General features: G+C 46.2%; 7 protein-coding genes across 7 annotated transcripts; 4 read left to right on the top strand and 3 right to left on the bottom strand.

The window, feature by feature from the left end:
• Positions 1-2,346: 2,346 nt before the first annotated feature.
• Positions 2,347-5,017, top strand: EDB82DRAFT_537421 (uncharacterized protein; the record flags this gene model as incomplete). The annotated part of the gene is made up of 4 exons (XM_065609295.1): positions 2,347-2,536; positions 2,599-3,120; positions 3,179-3,438; positions 3,487-5,017. The coding sequence occupies 4 exons, from the start codon at positions 2,347-2,349 to the stop codon at positions 4,747-4,749; spliced, it is 2,235 nt and encodes a 744-aa protein (XP_065465074.1). The 3' UTR covers positions 4,750-5,017.
• Positions 5,018-5,484: 467 nt separating this feature from the next.
• EDB82DRAFT_575972 (glycoside hydrolase superfamily) lies at positions 5,485-6,925 on the top strand. The gene is made up of 4 exons (XM_065609967.1): positions 5,485-5,890; positions 5,949-6,140; positions 6,183-6,313; positions 6,377-6,925. Exons 1-4 carry the CDS (start codon positions 5,707-5,709, stop codon positions 6,914-6,916), a joined length of 1,047 nt encoding a protein of 348 aa, XP_065465073.1. The 5' UTR covers positions 5,485-5,706; the 3' UTR covers positions 6,917-6,925.
• A 14-nt stretch (positions 6,926-6,939) lies between these two features.
• Positions 6,940-9,366, bottom strand: EDB82DRAFT_502046 (fungal-specific transcription factor domain-containing protein). The gene is made up of 3 exons (XM_065608659.1): positions 9,009-9,366; positions 7,909-8,929; positions 6,940-7,844 (listed from the first exon to the last, which is right to left on the bottom strand). The coding sequence occupies exons 1-3, from the start codon at positions 9,218-9,220 to the stop codon at positions 7,125-7,127; spliced, it is 1,953 nt and encodes a 650-aa protein (XP_065465072.1). The 5' UTR covers positions 9,221-9,366; the 3' UTR covers positions 6,940-7,124.
• Positions 9,367-9,659: 293 nt separating this feature from the next.
• EDB82DRAFT_502044 (uncharacterized protein) lies at positions 9,660-10,780 on the bottom strand. Its single transcript, XM_065608658.1, has 2 exons — positions 10,389-10,780; positions 9,660-10,340 (listed from the first exon to the last, which is right to left on the bottom strand). Exons 1-2 carry the CDS (start codon positions 10,565-10,567, stop codon positions 10,151-10,153), a joined length of 369 nt encoding a protein of 122 aa, XP_065465071.1. The 5' UTR covers positions 10,568-10,780; the 3' UTR covers positions 9,660-10,150.
• A 465-nt stretch (positions 10,781-11,245) lies between these two features.
• On the top strand, positions 11,246-12,812 carry EDB82DRAFT_546116 (general substrate transporter; the record flags this gene model as incomplete). The annotated part of the gene is made up of 4 exons (XM_065609453.1): positions 11,246-11,843; positions 11,892-12,380; positions 12,433-12,654; positions 12,700-12,812. 4 exons carry the CDS (start codon positions 11,246-11,248, stop codon positions 12,810-12,812), a joined length of 1,422 nt encoding a protein of 473 aa, XP_065465070.1.
• A 1,158-nt stretch (positions 12,813-13,970) lies between these two features.
• EDB82DRAFT_575970 (uncharacterized protein) lies at positions 13,971-14,871 on the top strand (the record flags this gene model as incomplete). Its single annotated transcript, XM_065609966.1, has 5 exons — positions 13,971-14,095; positions 14,164-14,182; positions 14,233-14,394; positions 14,445-14,734; positions 14,786-14,871. The coding sequence occupies 5 exons, from the start codon at positions 13,971-13,973 to the stop codon at positions 14,862-14,864; spliced, it is 675 nt and encodes a 224-aa protein (XP_065465069.1). The 3' UTR covers positions 14,865-14,871.
• Positions 14,872-15,007: 136 nt separating this feature from the next.
• Positions 15,008-16,552, bottom strand: EDB82DRAFT_567321 (transmembrane amino acid transporter protein-domain-containing protein; the record flags this gene model as incomplete). Its single annotated transcript, XM_025736308.2, has 4 exons — positions 15,008-15,412; positions 15,460-15,854; positions 15,908-16,099; positions 16,147-16,552. 4 exons carry the CDS (start codon positions 16,550-16,552, stop codon positions 15,008-15,010), a joined length of 1,398 nt encoding a protein of 465 aa, XP_025586928.2.
• Between the last annotated feature and the right edge of the window lie 12 nt (positions 16,553-16,564).

Raw genomic sequence — 16,564 nt, 5'->3', positions numbered from 1 at the left:
TTAGGTCGGGGTCTGGGATTAAGTTGAGTAACACTCAGTGATATTGTACCTTGTGGAGATACAGGCGGCTGGACTCTCTGGTGAAGAGGACATGGGATCAAGCCAAAGGACGAATTCAGACAGAAAATAAGCACAATGCAGATTAATTCCACACGAGTTCAACAAGGGATGGGTAATAAGTCCCCCTTCATGAATGTAGTGATTGAGCCGATGCTCTGAGAGTAAAATGTTGCGATCTACAATGTGCCAATACCAACGATGGAGACGTCTAAGCATTGCTGTCAAAGGTTGTGACCCTCGACTGCATTCCCCTACTTCACAATGAGCAAGGATACAGACGCTATGGAATGAGTAACACCAATTTACAAGAAAGGGTAGGAAGCTTTCAAAATTTGCGCAGCACTGCGTATAATTCAATAAATCACATCCTTTTCGTCCATACGTTGTTGATCGTTCAACACGTCACAGTTTTTGACAGGGGGCACAGAATTGACGGGCCATTCTGCCATTTATAGCACTTGCTTGACCTTACCGCCTACCAAAGACATCACTACGCCTCCGTTTTTGGTCCCAGTTACAATAAATGTATCTTTGCATTTTATCTATTCCAGGCTGTTGGCTGTTTTCTCTTTTCTATATCTGAAATGGGAATAGTGATTCAACGCCGCTGTGCACAAATTTCATTAATTAAGGCAAGGTACATATTATCCTAAGACATGCATCTTCAGCTATGCCACTGCTTGGGCCATGAAATGTGATGAACCTACACTTGATAAATAAGGCTCTGCGTCTATAAGTGGCGTGTTATTAGCTTCAGGTTATATGGAGATACCTTACAAAACAAGGTACAAACTCATTGTCTCCTCGCAATTAGAACTACTGAACGCTATATGTAACGCTACATGTAAAGATGATAGGTACATTTTTGGATTTGGTTCAGCCATTCTCTTCCAGTCACGGCTGGCTGATAGTCTATGTAAAGGGTATAGTGGAACAAGGTAAGAAGATCTTTTCTACTGTTACTAGGTGTGTTATTGATCCCCATTAGGCTGTTGCCTCTCATGAATATCGAGTTTAGTGCTATACGAACGAGTGGTCAAAGCCACATCTTTCGATGTTCATCACACACGCTGGGCTAAGCGTGCCTCTTCTTGGAATATCAGCTGAATAAATGTACATATGATGCGATTAATCTGAGCCCCTGGATCTTTCCAAGAGCGACCCGGACACGATTAATGGGGACTAGCGTGGGCGTTTTCACAGCAGCTGAGTTAAATACTGAGACATATTGTGGCTACTTCCTATATGGGTCTCTCGTATCCCAAAGCGTAATAAGTCGAGTCAAACATTACTAGCTAAAATGAAATACTGACTATAGGTTGAGGCTTGAGAACTCTTTTATCGAATCATATATTGTCACCATTTCCAAGAGCATCCTTGAAGACTTTACGATTCATCACATACGAATAGTGAGCTTGATTAAGGGTAATGTTCATGGTGATCTGATATATAATCATAGAACTGAGCTGAACGCTATATGACTTTGATCTATTTCACGGAGAAATAGAATTAGATCATCTAGTCAATAAAATGATTACCTTCTATATAACGCTGTACTGACAATGCACTGTAGCTAGTCATAATCTGATTTCAACGACCATGAATCTCATTATTTTTCTCCGAGGTACTTCATTACGTGTATATAATGGGGTAAGGAACTTTCGCAAATCGGGACCACAACCATTTCGTAGCGTATGAAGAAGGGATAGGTTCAAAATGGTATGTGATATTGCTTCGATCTCGATAGGATAATGGACTTCGGGGATCATACGCAGGGGCAAGTTTGGAGATTCCTGCTTAATTTAGGAATTTGACGATCCTCGTCGGGGTATGTCGACTGAGAATGTGACGGCTGTCCAGAGGGTGGCTGAAGATGGGATCAAAGCAAATCCATCGTGATAACAGAATCAACAATGTGATAATGTGATATTACTCTAGTGGCTGGCTGACGCTTGGAAAAGTGCAATTCGAAGGTGTCCTAGTGAAACATTGGTGTGATAGCACCTGTGAGGCTAACCAGGATTCGTGCACTGGAACGATGCCTTCCTATCTTTCAGATGAAAATGAGGAGATACTCTGACAAACTCAAGCCGGAGTAGGATCTTGTGATCGAGTACCTGGCAGAATGCTTGTCTCCCAATCGAGACGCTCAAACGCCATAGATGGTGGGTATAAGAACCACTCTCTTCCCCAGGAATAAGAATCCATCACAACAACTCTCAACATCAAACTCCTTCAAACACTTTCAGAAATACTTCACAGATCTTTTCACATTAATCTTTCAATATGTCTTCACCTTCATCAAAGCCTGGCCGTGCCGCAGTCTGGAAGCTCGTTCCTCCAACCACCAACCACCCTGCTGAATCTACCATCATTCCCGATGATGGAAGTAAGGGCAGCTCGGAGTCTATCATTGGAGAAGACCAGCGTGCTTTGGTTGACTTTAGTGACTTTCTTGAGGGGGGAAAGTACCGTTGTAAGTGACACCTCAACCGTCTTCTCTTATCAGAAAATGGCTCATAGAGTTCCGTCTCATAGCCATTGTCAAGATTCAAGCCAGATTCGAAGGCAAAGGTAAGCCAGTCTGGATGATGGGTACTGGCTGGCTCATTCGCCCCGATGTTCTCGTCACCGCCGGTCATGTTGTTTATGACTGGGGACGTCGCTACGGAGCAGCGAGCCAGATCAGGTGCTTCATCGGATATAACGGTCGTGCTTCTCTCCAGACTTCTCAAGTTCAGGCTCGGTACGGTATCAAGGTCATCTCCACCGAGGAATGGCTTCAGGATTCGGGCAACCGTCCTCGTGATCTTGCCTTTATTCAGGTCGACAGAGCCTTCACTGGGAATCTGAGGACTTTCAACTATGTCAACACTCCACCTTCTGGCCACAAGACTCTTCTAGGTGTTGTTGGATACCCTGGAGACAAGAGTCTTAAGGACCCAGAGAGTGGTGACGAAGAGAAGGGTGCTCAAATGTATGAGGAGTACGCCAAGAATGACTACGATATTGCGGACAGCACTCGTCACATGGTTGAGTATCAGATCTCAACATTCGGAGGTAAGATGAATAACTATATATGTCGGAAACCTTCGAAACACAGACTAACACTCACTAGGGCAGTCTGGCGCTCCAATCCTTCGAAAGGCGAATGGACAGTTGGTCTCCATTGGAACCCATTGCTATGGCGGTGGTGGTACTGACAGCAACTCGGGCAATGCCATCGGGAGCCCTTACGGAAATGACTATGAATCATTTGTTCGTTTGTTCAGCATGCCTTCTACTTTCGGAGATATCGGCGACGTCCGCATTGTCGACACCAAAGTTCAGACCGTCACTATCCAGCCTGCTATCAACAAGCCAACTTCATACCCTACCGTAAGTTTGCCCATCAATTTTGGTGTTGCCACTAATCTGATCGTTCAGAACGGCGTGAATGGACAAGGCATCCAGAACAAGACTGTCAAATCTCAGTACTCTGAAGCTGGAGAAGAGGGTTTCCTGGACGTCTTCAAAACCATTGCCAATGTCGGCTCCAAGATCATTCCCCTTGCCTCTCCTTTCTTGGGCCCTGTTGGCGGCATCCTCGGTCCCGCTGTTGGCGGCCTGTTGGGTTCACTTGCGGAGAGCGAAGTCTCCGACAATCCCGACATCAAGACCGACGGCACTGCAGAGCGTGCTTTGCTCGCCGAGGCTGCTCTGCAAGCCATCCTTGCATCCGAGCATACCGAGGGACTCACTGAGGTGGTTAGCAAGATGGAACGCATTTGGAGAGTTGATGCACCAAAGGTTGACTACCTCGCCCCAGTAGTAGCTCCGATCGTCGCCGAGTGCGGCCAGTCGTTCATTCGCGAGAGTCAGCAACCCGTCAAGACTCGCTTTGGCAAGGATTTCCACAACCAGCCACGTCGAAGTCTTGGATTCGACATGTCAGAGAGCACCGTCGGCGGAGAGGAAGCTGCTTTCATCCAAGGCCTCATGGGACCGACACGCCAGGTGGCAGGAGAAGAGGGTATGTTTGACTGGCTTGGCCCCGTTCTCAACGCGGGAGCCAAGTTCGCCAAGCCCCTTGCTTCTCAAGCCGCATCAGCCGCTCTGTCAGGTCTTGGCGGCCTCATCAAAAAGTCACTGGGAGCTGAGTCCACTGTCGCGGATGTTTCCCCTGAGCATGAGGAAGCCACCAAGATTCTGCTCAAGCGTGCTGTAATGGCCGACACGGCTCTTCAAGCGTTAATGACTCTTCCTTCTGACAAGTTGGAGAAGCTCAAGCCCATCAACCCCGAGACCGGCGAGGCGGAAGGCATTTTCGATTTCATCAAGGACACGGTCCAGAAACTCGGACCCATTGCTCTCGACACTGCCAAGCAAGCCGCCAAGACTTACTTGCCTCGCCTCATTGACACTGCAACCCAGAAAGTATCCTCCAGACTTGGCCTTCCAACTGAGTCATCGGGTCCGGCTCGCTCCTTGTCAAGGAAGCCTTCGCTGATGGATACCCTCAACGGCAAGAACGACGCGATCAAGGTGAGACATGTTTTCCATTCGGCTGATGGTCCTGCTATAATCGATGTCACCCCCATTATTCGCGCTCGTGAAGAGGCCTGGGTGCCATCTGAAGAGTGGCAGAAATGCTGGGATGATAACGATGATGGTCCTGTCCTGATGAAGCAGCCGCCACCTGACCTGTAGAATTGTTGGCTAACAAAAGACAGAATAATGAGGAAGGGTTTAGTTTCGGCTTTGGCCCACTTTCTGTTTCGTTTTGATTCATGATCGATGGTGGTAGTTGTTGGAATGTTACGGATTTGGATATCTTTCCGATGTGTCTGGGGTCATCGTGTTTTTATTTGGGGAAGTTGTAGGGGTTTTGTTTCGTTCGACGATTTTCCCCCACATACTTTCTTTGTATTAATTCTATGAAATACAAGATGTCTTTCTATAATGAGAATGACGATTTGTGATATTGTGCTTTGCACAAGTGTAGACTGCTGTTCTTCCACGAATATTCTCTTGTGAAGCCATTACTCAAATACTTAAAATTCACTGAGATCATGGCTACGGGGTCGTTTTCCGAGCCTGGAAAACCGATCACATCATCATTTGAAGTAATTGTTCGAATCTGTAGAACCTGTCAGATTGCAACGCCTTTACACTGAGGGCCGAGTTCCACGGCGCGTGTCATTGCCATTAAGGACTCCCAGCAATTGAGAGTTCCATAGTGCTTCAGGTGATTTCTCTTCAATTATTATCGGCGAACAGCTATTACTCTGACAGACAAACGGTATTATTACAAGATAAGCATTGGATATGTTACATACCGAAGAACGTCAGATGAGAGATGGATACCTTCGGTAACAACGCTAACGCGGAGGTCTTAATTCCGTCTACCTACAGCTTGGCAGCACTTTTACATCCCTGCTTCAACTTGATGAATCCTTTGCCACTAGTAATTGTCCTGCAAAACGCTAAAAACAGTAGTTTTCTCGCCATTTCATATCTCCGGCCCCTGTAGAAATGAAATAGAGTATGACAATCAAAGCTATCTGTCGGGTACACTTATCCCCATTTTTTGTTGTATATAAAACCTACTAAAGACTCTGGTTTAACCGTTAGCCTATCACTATTCCGCTCTGATATACCGCTATCATGAGGTTCTTTTCACTTACAAGCTTGACGCTTGCGCTTTCTTCGCTGGCAACTACTTTTGCTGCTAAGTCTTTCTCAGCTTCCAACTTGTATTATGCTGCTGGATTGACAGATAGTCAACAAACCGCGCTTTTATCAGGCCTTCAAAGCGCTGGTGTCAAGGTTCTTCGAGTTTGGCTCGATGGTATGAGACATATATATCAGAATTGATCAGCTGCTGAAAAACTAACATCACATTTTAGGACAATCTGGTTCTCCAAAGGGCACTCAGATTAACCCTTACAATGCCTTGCAAGGCTCAGGTCCCGGAGATTGGGACGATACAGTTCTGAACAGGCTTGACACGTTTATGGTCAAGGCTCATGACTATGGTATTAAGCTTCTCATCTCCATTCACAGCTACAATGCTCTGGAGGGTCAAATGGATTTCTATGGTAAGTGGTATGGCACTGGTGACTTTTATACCAATAGTCAAGCCCAAAACTATTTCAAGGACCGTATCTCTCATGTTCTTGCGCATAAAAACCCCAAGAACGGGAAGCCGTGGAGCCAGAGCTCTGAGTATATATTTGCATTCGAGGCTCAGAACGAAGCCATGCACCCTCAGGTAGGTGCCAGTCGAAGGCTCCTTTGAATCTGATTCATGGTCCGACTAACCGTACACTTATAGGGAAATCCTTCAGCGCTCCAATCGTGGCAGTGTACCATGGCCAAGAGCATCAAGGACAACTTGAAAGGAAACACGGACATACTCGTAACAACTGGCGGAGGAGCTTGGCTTGCCAACTCCCTCCTCGATGGTTACTTCACTTGCAGCAGTCTCGATGTCCTCGCCATTCATGCTTATGGCGTTGGGGACTACGATACCTCGAAGCTTCGGACCTATGTCGACAGAGCTAAGAATGCTGGCAAGAAGCTTATCATGCAGGAATGGGGTGCGTGTTACACGAATGCTTTGAACAACGACTGTAACGGCGGATCGCCACTCTCCACAAGCACCCGAGATGCCAATATCAAGAAATGGGCTGCCCAGATTGACGCTGCGGGAATCCCCTGGTTTTACTGGCAGATTATCCCTAACCCTGATCCTCACCACGGTTGGGATTACGAGGTCGGCATCAACGATGTGAACTGGGAGGCCCTCAAGGCTGCCGGAAAAGCTGCAGGACAAGCTGAGTCTTCTTTTGACTTTAGTCGCTACCTTTTATAACGAACGGGCGATATTGACTTTATCACCATGTATAAAGCACTTTCATCGTAAGGTCGAAGAGTATTGGCAAGTTTCTCTCTTAGCATATTGGCCATTTATATATCAAGTATTATGTCCCTTCCGAATAGAGTATAGTTACTCATTAGATTGTTTCATTCAACAATTTGCAGCTAAGCTTTTGTTCATCGAGATACTCTTTTCCTTCCCACTAATTTCCACCACAAAACTCTGCTACCCAATCCACGTCTTCTCCCAGCAGATCAAAGTCTAGAGAATCAAATATGGACTGGCTCCCGATACCTCCCTCACATAGTAACGTCTCTGACTCGAAATCTCTGGCGTTGTCAAATAGAAGCTGAACAAGTTTACGGCTACGTGTACAGCCAGCATCTAGAAATTCCATCTGACTAAATAAGTCAATTGCACGAGTCACATACTCACTGCAGTTATACTCTTCTGCAAGACATTTGTGCGACATCATGCAAAGGATCAATACTAATGTTACCTGGAAAAGATTCCAGGCGATGTTCCAGCAGATGAACTGGTTTGGACACCATTCCATGCTCATCATGTCAACACCCTCAATGGCAATCTCAATACACGTGCGCAAGTTCTTTCTTTCTTTCGTGCTTAGTTGATCCAAAGGCTTTCGACGGATAGCCGTTATAAGTAAGGCTGGGCGGTATAGTGTAAGCCGAGTAGTAATATATCGCCACCACATAATCGCCCGGGCGGGTCTGAGATTGGATGGGCATTGTTCAAGATGACCTAGAAATGGGTTTAACGAGTTTTTCCAGCTTGTGAGATCGCGATCCAAATCTTCCACTTCATCGAGGCTGATGAGAGGCAGTTGAATAAGTCGCTCTTGTATATGTGCCGCAATCCTGCAAAATTGTTCATTAGCAGCGAGGGAAATAATCCCATAGTCCTACGAAAGGACAAAAAGAAATCAGTAAAGTGAAAGCGTTGTTAGAGGGGTGGATGGAATTTACTGAGCTGCCCAACTTGGATGGGATTGATGTTGATACTGTTGATGGATTCCAATATCCTGGACTTGGGCGGCCCAAGGTCGAGGAAGCCCACGTATCTAGGCATAGAAGAGTCCACCAGGTACGAATTCGAGTATTTGTAGTACGAGAAGTTGGGGAAGAAGGACTGTATACGTTGGCGTCTGTCAACTGTACTCTATGAAGACCCATGGCAACCGCCATCTGAATTGTTGCTGCCATTACGGCAGTCGCTGTGTTTGGTCGGTTGAAGAAGTGCAGAACCATGCCACTGAAGAGGGCTAGAGCTTGTACCATGTGTATATATCCTGATCCGAAGGATACGATGTTGAGATGTAGGAGAGCTCGCTTGTAGAAGACATTATGGCTGGTAAAGTGTATGGAGTCGGATGCCATTGAGCCCATGGCCAGCACCATATTGAGCAGAGCCAACCATGAGCTACTTTCATCTCCTTTTGTCATGTCATATCGACAACGGAATTCAGCCTCATCAACCATAGGGATGCTAGGATGTACATGGTCGAAATAGGCGTTAATAAGTGACGTCTCATCGACCTGTAACACAGAGCTTTCGTCGGGACTGCCACCTAATGATGATGGACTCCTCCATGCCTCAGGACCCTTGGGAACCTTTCTCTGAACGTCAGGGCAAAGATGAGTGATGACTCTCAAAATTGTAGGTACCGATGATAAGCCCAAGTATGAAGCATTAAGCGATTGCTGAGAGAATGCTAGACCGTTGACATCGTCTGCTACGCGAGATGTTTCGCTCTCATCCTCCGAGACTTCGTCCCAAGTAAAGTTTTGCTCAACATGGGGCTCTAAAACATGCAAATCGCCGTGAGAAATATCATCAGACGCGCGTTCTGGGATTTTGCAAACCTGTACACGTTCCCAAAGCTGTTTACGGGTCATTGAAGAGAGCTCGACGAGGGAGCTGGTAGGAAACAGCATATCAATGACTTTCTGGGCCCTGGAATAGGCATCCATAAGCTCTGAATGGGATCTGTAGATGGCAAGAGTCACACGTCAGAATAAGAGGTTCTTATAGCATCCAATTATTGCTGTTGGCAGGTGTGAGTTACTTAAGGGTCACGTTCCGTCTTCGCTTCCGTGTTGGGTAGTGGCAGAGATGTGGAACAAGATAATAGGCACATTGCTTGCAAGGGATTGTTTGGCCATCGCATTTGACACGTCGACGTCGACACTCAGCGCATGATGAGGTCGGTTGAGGTTGTTTACCCTGCGTGTTTGATGTTTGGCATTCGGTGATTTCTGATGGCTGCGACAAATCCATTATATCGGTCGAGAGTCAGAGAGTTGCATCAAGATATGGAGAGAATACGTAAAGGGAATTGGAAGACGCGAGAGCCGTTTACGTTGGTAGTTAGCAGTATCTATTGTCTCAACTTTAGGCATCAGTTTACATTTCGAGAAAATGTTATTGACCAAGACTAAGATGCACAGGGCATCCCGTAGGCAGTCACGAAATGTTTCAGTTCGTCCCATCGACTGCACGACTTAACCGGATGAGGAAGGCTAAACTGTAACTGGGTGATCTATCGTTTCTAACCCTTGAGGCACTAGTAAGGGATTATCAACTTCCGTCCTAGATCTCGGCAATGCCGAAGGTGATGATTCTCGTACCTGCCTTATTGCATCAAGATTCAAAGTCTAAATATGGCGCATTGTAGTAGGGGAAACACAATGGTGGAAATGCGATTTTACGGATTCGACTAATACCAGCAACTATGAGAAACGTGAGTTCATGATATTAAATTGCAGTACTATTTGCGATTGCCACTAATACTACCCCATACTCGACATGCGCTTTGAGTACAAAGCCCCGACGTTCATGCCCATCAGCCTTGTTGTGAAAGTCAAGGATAAGCGATTGAGGGTTTGAGATCTGTGATAGATTCTCTAATGGTATCAAGGACAGGGAATGCTGCCATACAAAATTCGCTGTCAAAGTATCTCCCAATCTGATTCAGTTGTTGGTATGTGTCTCGGCTACCTTGCCATACTCTGAAGTATTAATTAGCAAATGAGGGCAATAACCTTCTGAACTAGGTATCCACTATTGATGGAAATCGCCAGCGATCAGGTCAGAACCAGGCTTGCTGTTGGGGAATGAGGAGCATGATCCATCTTGTGATTCAAGTATTTCTTCTCTTGCAATGGTTGGCGAGATATATTCGTAATAACATCTTTCGTCGGGAGCTTTTTAGCCGTATTTTCGGTTTGTCATATTCAAGATGACATTGGTTCTGGAACTGGTCGAGCTCGTTGATCCCAGCCCGAAGACCAATTGGTAAGTGTCGCAGATGTAACATTGTATGCGCCTGAAATCTTGCCACATAAGAATACCCGACTCGTTACAGGTATCATAAAAGACGACATCTTCATATACCACCCTCTCAAGCTTTGAGTATAGCGCAGTCAACATCTAGTAGTGTACTCACCTTGTAATGATTGAGTTGCCTTCCCGCATCAGATCAAGCCAACTGCTGTACTTGGCTGAGTCAATCCTTGGAAGAAGACTGTTTGCTAGTACCCAGCAAGAACCATTGCAAAAATATCGGCGAGAGTATCGACTCAAAAAGCAATTAACCAGAACTACAGGGCGAGATGGAAGGACCATCAAAGGCCGTTTTGTAGATCCAAGTTTGCTCCCCAGTCAAGCTCACTTGCCCAAGAATGTGTCGGCAATTCTGATGATTGACGGCCAACAGCGCCTGGTACTTCCTCAATAGGCATTCATGGTCGATTCGTCTCAACAGTTGATTCGCTGCACCATGGCTGTCGCTATGACGGATGTGAGTGGTAATGTTGCAAGATGGGCACTGAATGTCTTGGAAAGGTTACACCATGGAAAGTCAGATGAGGGATGTCTGCATTATGTATTGTTTTTGTCTTGTGATACTGCATATAGCCTATTTACCGGTTAAACGGGAATAACTTTTCCCACTCAAGTGCTTACCGGAAATACAAAGGCGAACTCGAACAACTTGAAAGTAACGTTTCGATTGTGACAGCCAGTTGCTCGTGTCATGAGGCCACTACATTATGTTACACAGATCATGTATCGACACTAAGATGGGGATTTAAAAGTCCGTGGCCCTTGCACCATCTTACTCGTATCAAGACTCGGCGTGAGTGGGGTAGTTGGAAAATGGCACGTATCAATGGTTTAACATGTGCATGTACATATATGGGCATCGCCGATCGTCTCCAAGACTTAAGCCTTTATCTTTTAACCTTAATTACCCCAGAGTTTCTGACACCTGGTCAGTGAACTGTTCTACATTGCGCAGTTATCATGTCTAAGGAGCACATTGGAAATGCTAGCCATCATATCGACAATGGTGGTGAGGACAGTAAAGAAAACACACAGACTCCGGAAGCCATAGCGACGGCACTCGGTGCCCGAGGTGCAGCTCCGTCACCATGGGGCCGTGGACATATCCAACTTTACATGGCCTGCGGACTCATCTATCTATGCTCGACTATGAATGGCTATGATGGATCGCTCATGGGCTCCATCAACGTGATTCCTGAATACCAAAGCTACTATGGCTTGGGCAAAAGCGGATCGACTTCGACTGGTTTGGTCTTTTCCATCTTTCAAATCGGCCAGATGGCGGGTGCCTTGTTCACTTGGATCTGCGACTGGCGGGGTCGGAAAATCACTTTGGCTGTCAGCGCCTTGTTTGTGTGTGCATCGGCAGTTTTTACTGCTGTAGCTCCGACATTGTCCTCATTCATCGGAGCTCGATTCCTTCTCAGTTTCTTTACGACAATTAACACTGTCGCTGCACCTATGCTCTTGGTTGAAATCGCGCCTCCGTTACAACGAGCAACGGTAGCAGGTATATACAACACTCTTTGGTATATGGGAAGTATTATTGCTACCTTTAGTGAGTTTTTATCTACTATTTAGTAGTGTAATGCTAATTCTGGCATAGCAATGTACGGAGCTAATATCCACTTGAGTGGAAACATTAAGTGGCGACTTCCCCTATGGCTCCAGATACTCTGCCCTGGCTTGGTCTGTCTTGGTAGCTGGTTTCTGCCCGAGAGTCCAAGGTGGCTGATCGCTCAAGGACGAGATGAGGAAGCCCGCCGGTTCATTGTCAAGCATCACGCCAACGGTGACGCAAACCATCCAATTGTTGCCATCGAGATGCATGAAATCCGGAACTCACTTGTAGAGGTTCAAGGTCGCTCGCAATGGGCTTGCTTTGACTTGCGGAGTCTTTACAAATCCCCTGCACGCCGGTATCGTCTTTTGCTAGTTATTGCCATGTCTTGGTTTGGTCAATTCTCAGGCAATAACGTTTCAAGCTACTACCTCCCAATCATGGTAACGAATGTTGGTATCACGTCAACTAATCTCATATTGCTTTTGAACGCATTTTACGCATTGACCGGATGGATTGCTGCTTTAATAGGAGGTACGATGAGTCGTTCTAACTGTAACGCGATGGATACTGACTATGTTTATAGCACGTCTTCATGATATTGTAGGAAGACGAAAGATGTTTATGAGTTCTTGCCTGGGTATGTCGATATCCTTGGCAATTGTTGCTGCCACTGCTGCCGAGTATGAGAAATCTGGAAGCGTACCATCAAGCTCTGCTAGTATCGCATTTATCTTTATTTTCGGTGTTACCTTTGCAGTGGGATTTACTCCTATGCAACCTATTTACCCTGCCGAGGTTCTAGCTAGTGAGTACACTTCCCTATCAAATCCCAAAATACTGACAAAAGTAGATGACATGCGGGCGAATGGCATGATGGTATCTATGATCACCTCCGGATGCGCAAGCTTTGTCAACACGTTTGCAGCTCCGGTTGCCATGGAGAACATCCGTTATTGGTTGTGAGTTAAAATCCTGCAATTTGATGCAATACGTAACTCTGACAACGTTCTTGCAGCTATGTTTTTTTTGTGTTTTGGGATTTGTTTGAGTTGGGATTTATCTACTTCTTCTTTGTTGAAACTAAGGGCCGTACCCTTGAAGAGCTAACTGTAGTTTTTGAAGCGCGGAATCCCCGAAAAGCCAGCACTAAACCGCTTTAGTTGATTTGCACTAAGAAACATCCTCTGGTATCAGCATAGCGGAACATAATAATGATGTGGTCTCCCACGGATCACTATTCATAACTCTCACCGTTGATATGACATTAGTTGCGAAGCTGTAAAAGTGTACCTTCGTTTTTGAACAAAATTGAATGGACAAAGTAGCCTCAGCGTCCAACCCGTGGATCAACAATGTGCTGCTGGCAGTAGTTCAGCTTTTTTCTATATCGTCGGTTGTAGAAGGGCGGTTCCTCGCTATACCGGCTTCTATCTTTGTAATCTTGGAATTTTATAAAACGTATCCTTTGAGATGCCTTTCTACGCATCTGATTCAAAGATGTTGGTATGAGTCTTCTGACAAGTAGCCAATCAGTTTTCCACATTAGAGCAGTTCGTTGACAGCGGAGTAAATGAGCCGTATAATCACATTCAGCTTTACCTAACGGGGGCAAGACTCACCACTAGAACGCAAATTCATCATTCCGCGCAAGGGTCTTGGTCCTTTACCATCAGTGTCCTCTGCAATAACTCCGAATCCAGGGTCACTTGATAAGTATCTCACATAGAGATGGTCTTATCTGAGTTGCAATGGATTTTGGTAACACCGCATTAGTAGAATCTGTCATTCTAAAGACATGGAACCGGGGTCCAAGCGGAATATACAACTATTTTTATTCTCAGCTGACATGAAACGCCGTTCTAGCGTACTTTACTGCCCTACTCGTCGTCTAATCTCGTATTGGTAAATTAGCTTTACTTCTTACGATGCATGCGTGGGAAACTTTTCAGTTTGATGCATGTCAAATGTATTGGCTATGGTGGTATCTCAGGTAGACTCCTGAGATGTAGACGAAATACGCTGACGAGGAGATACGGCTTATAAAAGACTTCAAACAGCCGATGAAAGAATCAGCCTGCCTTCTACATTAAGGATACATTCTAAACGCAGCACTGAAGCATCATGCCTTTCATCATTTCTTTCTCTTTTTTGGTCGGGGCTATCGTGGCACCAGTCTCGGCAAGCATATATCCAGTCAATGTGCCCTCTGGGTTCTTTACTGGTGCTCAAACTGGTATTGGTTCATGGTATCGTGCCTCTTCAACCCCGATTCTACAAACGGACAGAGCTGGTGTGGCTACAAATACTACAATAGCGATCCGGTTTTCGCAGTCGTGCGTATTCAGAACCGTCCATTCTAGAAGCAGTGACTAACGGCCGATAGTCTTTGAAAGCAATGGGAGGGGCTACATGGAACAGTAACCCAGATGCCTGGAGAGCCCAGACTCGAAAGTATTGCGGCCTCGAAGCCAAGGTCACCGACCCAGTCACAGGCAAATCCAAGCTTATGTACATTGGAGATTCTTTCGATGATGGTTGGGTCAGAGTATGTCGTCATGAATGCTGGAGAAGAAATCCCCGTTGACAAATGTATAGTCGCCGGGTTCCATTGACATCATGATTGATGCTTTCTCTGCAATCCATGGTAACCCAAACGGAAACAAGAACGACGTTATTAAGGACGTCCAATGGGAGTTCACAGGTAACGTTAACACCCAGTATGCCGCACCGGGTGCATCGTGGCCAGCCAAGTCAGGCTCTTCTGGATCTGGAACATCAGATGGCGCACTGGGCTCCAAGTGCGATGGAAACACCAAGCTGTGTAAGAGCGGGCTCACATGTCTCAGCCCTGATGGTATCTGCAGTGATCAGGCTTGTAACTGGGGGTGAGTCAATCAGCCGAAAAGTCAATGTCATATGCTAATTATCATCAACAGATGCCAAGGGTGGTCTTGTAGTGCTAGCGCTCCCTGCCAAAAGCCTACGACGTGTGTCAGCGGTGTTTGCAAAGCTTAAATGCATTGAGCAATATTCTTAGGGTTGTAACAGACGACAGTTTTGTATTCAACTAGTAATTAACTTTCACATATTCGCTTATCGCTATATATATATTGTGCTTAGATGTCAAATATGCTATCTTGTCCTCATCACTATAGTGTCTATGTGGAGTTCGAGTTGTCGGCGCATGACCAAGCACCTGTTCTTTCGGGGGAATTAATAATGCCCACAATAGAGCCGTAGGTTCCTGCCACCATCAAGAAAGTCCCAGAGACAATAATAAAGACACTCCATACAACCCCGATATACCACTTAGTCGTCCGCTCACCCTTCCAGTGGTCGTAGAGCCACATGCAGCCCATTGGCTGAAGAGACAAGAACGTGCCAAAAAGAGCACCGATCAATGAGACAAGACCGCCAAAAACAGGTATACTACTAGCGACTATATATGCCACGAGAGACACAGAAATAGTAGAACCAAGCCATGTGATCCAGTGGATAGTGGTGTTAGCCGTGAGGTGTTTGGATCCTCGGAGGATTCGAATGAAAATGTGCTTGGCAGGCAACTAGAACTGTCAGTTACCCTCTAGAAAAGGTAAATCAGGGGGCTTACGTGAGATAGTAGAATCGCGGACCCTAGCAAGCCGGGCAAAGCGATGCCATACCCGACTTTCTTCATGGTTGTACCAGCAGAGCCAAGAGCAGGAGAGGCAACATAAGATCCGCAGTAGTAGTAGACAATAGTGGCTACGATGATATATACAACGGTGACTGTGACCTGACAGACTGCCAAGGCTCTTGTATAAAGCCGCGGATCTCGCATCTCGGAAACGATGTTAAAAAAGGCTGGCGTGCCGGCGTATGTAAAGACGAGGGTCGAGATGGCTGAGATAGCATCGGTGAAGCTTGGATGGGCAATGATCTTGTAGTCGGACTTCCATTCACCAAGGCCTTGCGGTGCCGCGGCAGGTCGATCTTGAAGGCTGACGGCAATAGTTACGACGAAGACTGGTTCAAATTAGCTATACTTTGAAGCAGTTGATGGAGAGAACGAGACTCACCTGAGATGATGATGCAAGTGGCACCTACCCACGCCACCCAACTGATGCGAGCAAGAGTCTGAATGCTAGATAAGCAGAACGTGACAATAGCAGCAACGGCTACGAAAATAGCTGTACAAGCACCATGAGTCGAAAGCGCGTTAAGAGCAACCGAGATGCTAAGCATGGCTGATCCGGAAACGAAGGTGAAGTCTAAGATATTAGCATACCTCACCGAAACCTGGAAGGTGATGGCTTACAAAGAGCATACATGGCCCCAAAGATCTCATAGCCAATGCGACCGAACAACATCTGTCCGACGTCGTCAATACCGTAGACGTGACGGTGACGCAGCTTGAAGTCTCCAACGATCCAGTCTGACCAAGTCGTCATACCAGCAATGAGGATGAGAAGGATGATACCAGGTACAATGCCAAGAGTATCAAAGACAACTGGCATGGATAGAACTCCGAGGCCAATCTGAGTCTTCATCATCAGGGCAGTCGTACCAATCCACCCCACGTTGCGGTAATTCGGACCATCTTCTGTAATGTCTCCGAACACGGCGTCGTGCTCGATGGTTCTGTCTTCGAGGACTTCGCCGACGTTCGAGGGATCCTGATGGGCACCTCCAAGTTCGCCTTCAGCTTTGAGATCTTTTGTCATAATGGAAGTAAG

Source organism: Fusarium venenatum (genome assembly GCF_020744135.1).
Source record: "Fusarium venenatum strain MPI-CAGE-CH-0201 chromosome Unknown EDB82scaffold_2, whole genome shotgun sequence".
Classification (NCBI taxonomy): domain Eukaryota; kingdom Fungi; phylum Ascomycota; class Sordariomycetes; order Hypocreales; family Nectriaceae; genus Fusarium; species Fusarium venenatum.
This window is presented reverse-complemented; position numbering and strand designations above follow the sequence as displayed.

Bases quoted from the DNA above. Each gene is read 5' to 3' on its own strand.
- EDB82DRAFT_575972 (XM_065609967.1), top strand. From the start codon at position 5,707: ATGAGGTTCTTTTCACTTACAAGCTTGACGCTTGCGCTTTCTTCGCTG. The intron at 6,141-6,182 runs GTAAGTGGTATG...CCAATAGTCAAG, and splicing joins GGGTCAAATGGATTTCTATG to CCCAAAACTATTTCAAGGAC. The intron at 6,314-6,376 runs GTAGGTGCCAGT...GTACACTTATAG, and splicing joins ACGAAGCCATGCACCCTCAG to GGAAATCCTTCAGCGCTCCA.
- EDB82DRAFT_502046 (XM_065608659.1), bottom strand. From the start codon at position 9,220: ATGGATTTGTCGCAGCCATCAGAAATCACCGAATGCCAAACATCAAAC. The intron at 8,930-9,008 runs GTAACTCACACC...TGCCATCTACAG, and splicing joins AGACGGAACGTGACCCTTAA to ATCCCATTCAGAGCTTATGG. The intron at 7,845-7,908 runs GTAAATTCCATC...GTCCTTTCGTAG, and splicing joins CATCCAAGTTGGGCAGCTCA to GACTATGGGATTATTTCCCT.
- EDB82DRAFT_502044 (XM_065608658.1), bottom strand. From the start codon at position 10,567: ATGGTCCTTCCATCTCGCCCTGTAGTTCTGGTTAATTGCTTTTTGAGT. The intron at 10,341-10,388 runs GTGAGTACACTA...AAAGCTTGAGAG, and splicing joins GGCAACTCAATCATTACAAG to GGTGGTATATGAAGATGTCG.